The 6,724-nt window shown below is 49.5% G+C and overlaps 1 protein-coding gene across 3 annotated transcripts in view; it reads right to left on the bottom strand.

Moving 5' to 3' along the window:
• Positions 1 to 6,724, bottom strand: part of Cacna1s (calcium voltage-gated channel subunit alpha1 S) — a 66,253-nt gene that overhangs the window by 39,631 nt on the left and 19,898 nt on the right. For all 3 annotated transcript variants that reach the window (XM_013346711.1, XM_005348429.3, XM_013346712.2), the window contains exons 6-9: positions 4,910 to 5,115; positions 3,627 to 3,730; positions 1,947 to 2,092; positions 1,196 to 1,277 (exon numbers count right to left, since the gene is read on the bottom strand). In XM_013346711.1, coding sequence (XP_013202165.1) covers positions 1,196 to 1,277; positions 1,947 to 2,092; positions 3,627 to 3,730; positions 4,910 to 5,115 — 538 coding nt within the window. The remainder of the gene's footprint in view (positions 1 to 1,195; positions 1,278 to 1,946; positions 2,093 to 3,626; positions 3,731 to 4,909; positions 5,116 to 6,724) is intronic.

Genomic DNA, 6,724 nt, shown 5'->3' with positions numbered 1-6,724 from the left:
TGTGAGTGTGAACGTGTGAGTGTGAGCATGTGAGTGTGAACGTGTGAGTGTGAGCATGTGAGCGTGTGTGTGAGTGTGAGCATGTGAGTGTGAACATGTGAGTGTGAGCATGTGAGTGAGATTGTGTGTGGGGGTGTGGTGCTGGAGAAATAGCTCAGCAGTTAAGAGATCTGGCTGTTCTTCTAGAGAATCCAGATTTAATTGCTACTACACACGTGGTGTCTTACAACCACCTGTAACTCCAGTTCCAGGGGATCTGATCTCCTCTTCTGGCCTTTGTGGACATGAGGTGTGCACAAGGTGCACAGACATGCATGCAGTCAAAACCTCCATATACATAAAATAAATGAATAAAAAATAAATTAAAAAGTGTGTGTCTTTATATATGTACATGTGCACACAAGTGTGAAAATTGACCTCAGTGGAAAAGTTTAAAGAAAAATGCATAACAAAATAGTGTGCATTCATTTACTTAATGAATGAGTAAATGACTAATTTACTAAGCAAACTACTCAATGAAGTAAATATTCTTCAAAATCCCCTATATACTGGTTACTGTTTTAGTCTTTATGACGATAGCAATTAACACGAATAACCCTATTATATAAAAAGAAAAACAAGAGCAAAATATCCTGGGGTGTGTGTGTGTGTGTGTGTGTGTGTGTGAAAGATGAAAGCACAGAAAGATCTTAGTAGAATACACATCGGTTACCATGGTTACGTCTTGGAAGGGCAGCAGGGACTTTCATTTTTTTTCCTTTGGGCTTTTTTCTATTGCTGGGTCTTCCAAAAGTCATAACTATGTATGAATTTGAAAAAGGACATAGCCTTTCTCTCAAAACAAAGATAAGAGCTCAGAGTATCCTCTCCCCGCTGACTCTTAGATAGGCCCACATCCTTCCTAAATGCCATCCGCACACCTTCCCTCCTTCCTCTTGCAAGTTCCCAGCATCCAGCGGCATCCCCTCAGAGGGGTTAGCTGAAGGTCCTGACTGTCTTTTGTTTTACCTTGAGTGGTGTAGAAATAGGTCACCCTCTCAGCATCCTCCCTGATTGCTCATTCCCTGGGTGTCTAGCCAAGGCTGAGTCCTCAGAGCAAGAATGGGCCCTGTTTTCTTAGCTAGGCCTTTCTAAGGGCTCAAGCACCAACAGGAGAGGTTGCCAGATTCTGGCCCATCCCAGGTCAGGTACTCACATGAACTGGATGATTTTGTTCAAGCCCTCGATTTCATACAAGCTCTCTGTGTCTGAGCCCCCTTCATCCAAAGAGAGCTTGCCTGGGAACAGAACAGATATATTTAGCAGCCTTCAGGGTCTCTTGGGAACAGACACACTTGGTTAGGCATAGAACATCTATGACGGTGGGCTCTTGGTTGGCCTGGCTCCTGCTGGGACTTCCTATGAACTGGAGAATCCCATCTGCAGGGCATGTGGCCACCGTGGGCAGGCCCCAGGATGATTTGAGGAGAGCCCAGGATGCACTTGGGTTCTATCATCTTGAGGCTTGACACAAGGCATTGGTGACCCTCTGAAAGCAAGCATTATAATTCCCAGTGGGTCTCTGACTGTGCTAATTTTATGTCAACTTGACACAGGGTAGAGTCATCTGAGAGGAAGGAACCTCAGTTGGTATACTGCCTCCCTAAGACTGGGCGGTGGGCAAGCCTGAAGAGCATTTTCTTAATTAGTGGTTGATGTGGGTGGGCCCAGTCCATTGTAGGTGAGCTCATCCCTGGGCTGGTGGTGACCCCTCCCTGGCCTCTGCATCATATAACTGTGAGTGACATAAACCCTGTCCTCCCCAGGTTGCTTTTGGTCATGTGTTTCATCACAGCAATAGTAACCCGAAGACACTGGGTTTGGGGGGGCTACTCTCCAGAGAGTGACTGGGGGGGGCGCTGATCATCACAGGCAGGGGCATGCTGGCCATGGTTCTGGGCCCCAACCTTCTCTCAGGTCCTCCACATCCATGACCTCGCCCTGTGTGATCCAGCTCATGTAGCCGCGAAGGTCTTCCTCCAGCTGCTGCTTCTCCCGGAGTTTTTGGAAGGTTCCCCTGGACTTGGCCTTCTCTCGCTCCTTGGTGAATTCCCTAACACAAAACCAGGGATGTAGGGGAGAAGGGGAGAGAGGGAAAGGACGATGAGAGGTAAAGGCAGCAGGGCCCACGGAGCTTCTGTAACATAGGACACATCTGAGCTGGACGCGTCTTCTTCTGGTCTGGGGCACTGCCTCTGGGCCAGAGACCCTCAAAGTGTCCCCCGTCTCTCTTCTGCCCAGCCCTGCCTCCAGGCACACTTCCAATAGGCCTCTGACTCCTTCCGTTTATTCTTAGATGTCAAAGGTTGACAGAACATTCCATTATTCCAACAGAACCATCTAGGAAGCCTCAAATTTGCCATACTCCTTGGTCTTTTAAGCTATCCTAAAACGATTTCTGATTACAGACTTAAGACCTGAGAAAATCATCTTGGACGCGAGGGGAAACTGGCTGTCACCATGAAGAACGTGGGGGGGGGGCAAGGCATCTTATGACCAGTAGAGGGCAGCACTAGGACACCGAGCGGAACTCAGAGTGCATTAAGAGTGACGCCCGCTCAGTTAGCAGCTGAAGAGGCTGTAGGACAGTGCTGGGTGCTCTTGACCATTGTATACATTGTAACCCATCCAATGAAGCCCACCTACAGATCTCTTTTCAGAATAAAGTCACAAAGTGCACAAAATAAGAACACAGGATTACAGAGGAACTGATCAGAGTGAAATACAACCACAGAAATCTAGCAAATGCCAATGGCGGAAGGCAGGCACTACATTGCTACAGGGATCCTGTTGCAGGTCTGACTACCGCCGTTTGACAGGCACTAATGGGTGTAGACAGGAGTGCAACAACGGACACATGACACGATTTCCATTAGAGAACCCACAGGCGCTGCTAATGCCCCCGTGGTTAGTTGCCTCCATTCATTATTAAAGGAAGCACACATTTCAGTTAATACAATAGAAAGTCAAGATGGGTTTTCTCTAACCAACCTCACAGACTCCTGAGTTCTGTTTATAGGCTGATGGGGGCGGTAGGGCTTCTGGAGTGAGGTGATGTCAACCCATAAGGGAGCTGAGACTGCAGCTAAGCCCAGCACTGTGTCTGGGGTGGACTCCGTTAATGGTGGGGTTCGTGTGTGCTGGACTCTGTCCTAAGCACTTTAAACACATTTCATGGCAGCCCTAGGTCCTAACATGATTATTTGACACATATGAACACTGAGGTTCTGAGGGGGTAGGGAATTAGGCAGGGTCCCAGAGCCTCTAGGTAGTAAGTAGTATCTCAGGGATGAGAGCAGCAAGCTACCGCTAGTGGGTGCTTGACTAGAAACCGTGTGCTGACGCACACCCAGGGCTGGAGTCTGGGGCTCACAGGCTCACACAGGAGTGTGGGTGCTGGAAGAAAGAGGAACAAAAACTGGGAGAAAGGTGCTAGCTTGAAGAATGCATCCTCTGCCTTCCTAGCTAAGAAGGAAGAAGTGCACCTGGCCCAGTGGGGCTCAGAGATGAGCTGAGGGTCACTGAGGGTCTGGGTCGCTCCTTCCTGCTCCACCTCTCCCCCCCACCAACCGCCATTACTTTCTTACCCGCTTAGGACACCCAGTACCAGGTTGAGGATGAAGAAGGAACCCAACAGAATGAGGGTGACAAAATAGATCCAGGGCCACTCATTCCCGATGGCATCGTTGACCTGGTCCAGACAAAAATGTGAGGTCAGCACTCTGACTTGAAGGCTACTTCCTGTCTCCCATTCTGTCCACCCAGACTCTGTAAGGCAAGTAGCCCAAGATCCGGGCCCAACAGTCTTCCCAAGGGACCCTTGCTGACTGTGTACCTGGCAAGAGAGCCTCTAACCTGCCCATTTCTGTACAGCCAAAGCTTTTCAAAGTGACAGTCCTCTGAGACCTTAAGCCAAGTTTCCTGACATCTCTGAACAGTGTCTCATCTCTCTCTTAAGGATACGGTACGTGCTCTCCTCCTGGATGTGTAGCAGAGGAGAAATAGCACGTGTGACATTCCTTTGACAAGTTTAATCATCCGCTTCCCTAATGTGAGCCTGCGAGAAATGTTCATACTAATCCTTTATATTTGCAAAGCATTTGACAGTTTTACAATTCCAACCCCTCAGGCAGCACCACATTGTGCTTGAGAGTTCTGGAATAGAGCCAGAGGGGTGAGGGCTTGAGTCTTGGCTCATTTGCTCATAGATTCATGGGTACAGTTACACAACCTCTCTGAGCCTCAGTTGCCTTACCTGTAAAATGGGAGTGACGCTGTCTGCTGTGCTCCAACACATTAAATAAGAAACGCACAGGGCTAAAAAAGACCTAACAAAGAGTTTTCTCTAATAGGAAAGCTTCTGCAATGGTGATTACATGCTGGGCAATGTTAACAATTCTGTTGGTTTTCTCTCCGGCTCTAAGGGGTGAGTGGTATATTATCTTTATAGAGAAGACTGATACATAGTGATATTTATGTAAGAAAGTCATCTCACCCAATGACAAAGAGAAAGACCTGAAGGGCCCCTCCTCCCTCAAGTGTCCAAGACACAGGGCACCAGGAAGGAGTCACTGACATTCTAGAGAAAATTCAGGCATTGAAACTAGAACTCATGGAGCTCCCAGTATCCATCCCTCACTCCCTTCCTGGGTATTGCAGACCTTAACCCATGAGATCTGCCTCAGGAAATACTAGGCAATCTCTAAGCATTAGAAAGAGATCAGACACCTGCATGGATACCCAGGGAGAGCAAGATAGGACCAATGGCACTGAGCAGTGACTGGCCTTTGGAGTGGTCTTATAAGCCCTATCTTCCTGCTCCCCTAGAAAGTCTTTAGAAGGCAGGGTTGGTTTGGAAAGTCAGACATACCCAGTATAGGACATCGGTCCACCCCTCCATGGAGATGCATTGGTACACGGTGAGCATAGAGAAGCCAAAGTTGTCGAAGTGGGTGATGCCATGGTTGGGTCCCGGCCAGCCTCCTCGGCATTCACTGCCATTGATGGTGCAGGGGCGCCCAGAGCCAGTTCTAGCACAGGGTGATGGCTTCTCATTCTCTACTGTGGCCACAATGTCTGGAGGCAGAAGGCTGTAGCGTTAGGCAAGTGGACAATGAAGGAGGCAAGCTGCTCAAGGGTAATTTGAAAGAACAGTGTGCCAGGCAGTGGTGGTGTACACCTTTAATCCCAACACTTGGGAGGCAGAGGCAGGTGGATCTCAGTGAGCTTGAGGCCAGCCTGGCCTACAAAGTGAAATACAGGATAGCCAGGGCTGTCTTGAAAAAAAGAAAGGAAGGAAGGAAGAAAGGAAGGAAGGAAGGAAGGAAGGAAGGAAGGAAGGAAGAAGGAACCAAGTAAATAACAAGGATGAAGAGGGACAGGGCTGAGACTGGCAGTTGGCACACACAGGTGGCAGCAGTTACGTTTTAGAAGCACTAAAAGAACTTTAGAAGAACCACTCCTAAGATGAACTGCCCCTTGAAGCTCAGCTCATGCTGAGGAGTGACCAGAGGGGTCTTTGCGCCTTCTGAGATCTAAATAGGAGGGCACTGTCCAGCTGGGGTGGGCTGGGGACAGGGGCTTCCATGCTCTGACCTGAGATTCAGTCTGGGGAGTCAAAGTGGAGCTGTTCCAACCTAGGCTGAGCTGTGCCTGTCACAGCGCACACAGGGCCGGGTCCATCTAGGGAGGATGCTATCAGACCAGATCACACTCCATGTCCTCTAAGGAGTCTTTCATTTCCTCTAAAACTTGGTGCACACACACACTCTCTCTCTCCCACTCTGTGTGTCCGTCTGTCTGTCCGTCCGTTCGTCTGGGCACGTATGTGAAGACCATAGGTCCACATCAGGTTTCTTCTAAGCTGATAACCACTTTATTTCTTGGGACAAGGTCTCTGGCTGAAACACTGCTGTGTCTACGGTGGCTGGCCAGCAAACCTCCAGGCCCTGTCTGTCTCTACCCTAAGTGCTACAGCACCTGGCTTTATACATGAGTTCTAGGGACCCAAACTCAAGCTTGCGTAGTAAGCACCTTACCCACTGAACTATGTCCTCGGCCACTGAAATCTAGAACACTTTTATCTCAGGAGGTTTTGCAGCATCCTGCTGTGTTCTGAGATGGAGCGATCCTTGGAACACAGTGCCCCTTGCCTGACCACGCTTACAGTGTCAGCTCAGAGCTCTGAAGGCGGGCAGGCAGGACAGTGATGGTTAGCTTGGGGTCCCTGGCCCTCTGAAGCTGGCGGCTCTGATCTGAGAGGAGCATTTGAATGTTGCTGCTCAGCATTCATCCATCAATGGCTTGGCACCTCTACGTTTTCCCCAGAGCTTATGGGAGACAGTCCCTGCTATCTGCCTGACGGTGCTGACGACAGGATGTGGAAGCCCCTGCTGATGGAAGATGCCAACACTGGCTGCAGGGTGTGGACCCTTCCGACAGTGGGAGAAGGGCTGTGGGAGAGGATCGGAAGCTGCCTGCTGAAGCCTTGCCAGAGCTCACTCTTAGAAATTAGGGTTGACCCTGCATGGCTGGACCCTGGCTGCCCATGGAACTGGGGAAGCAAATAGCCTCTCCTCAAGAAACACAGAGGCAGGCGGATCTCTGTGAGTTCGAGACCAGCCTGGTCTACAGAGCTAGTAACAGGACAGGCTCCAAAGCCACAGAGAAACCCTGTCTCAAAAAA

This window comes from Microtus ochrogaster, chromosome 6 (assembly GCF_000317375.1).
Source record: "Microtus ochrogaster isolate Prairie Vole_2 chromosome 6, MicOch1.0, whole genome shotgun sequence".
Lineage (NCBI taxonomy): Eukaryota > Metazoa > Chordata > Mammalia > Rodentia > Cricetidae > Microtus > Microtus ochrogaster.
Note: the sequence above shows the minus strand (reverse complement) of the source record. Positions and strands in the feature narration are given on the sequence as shown.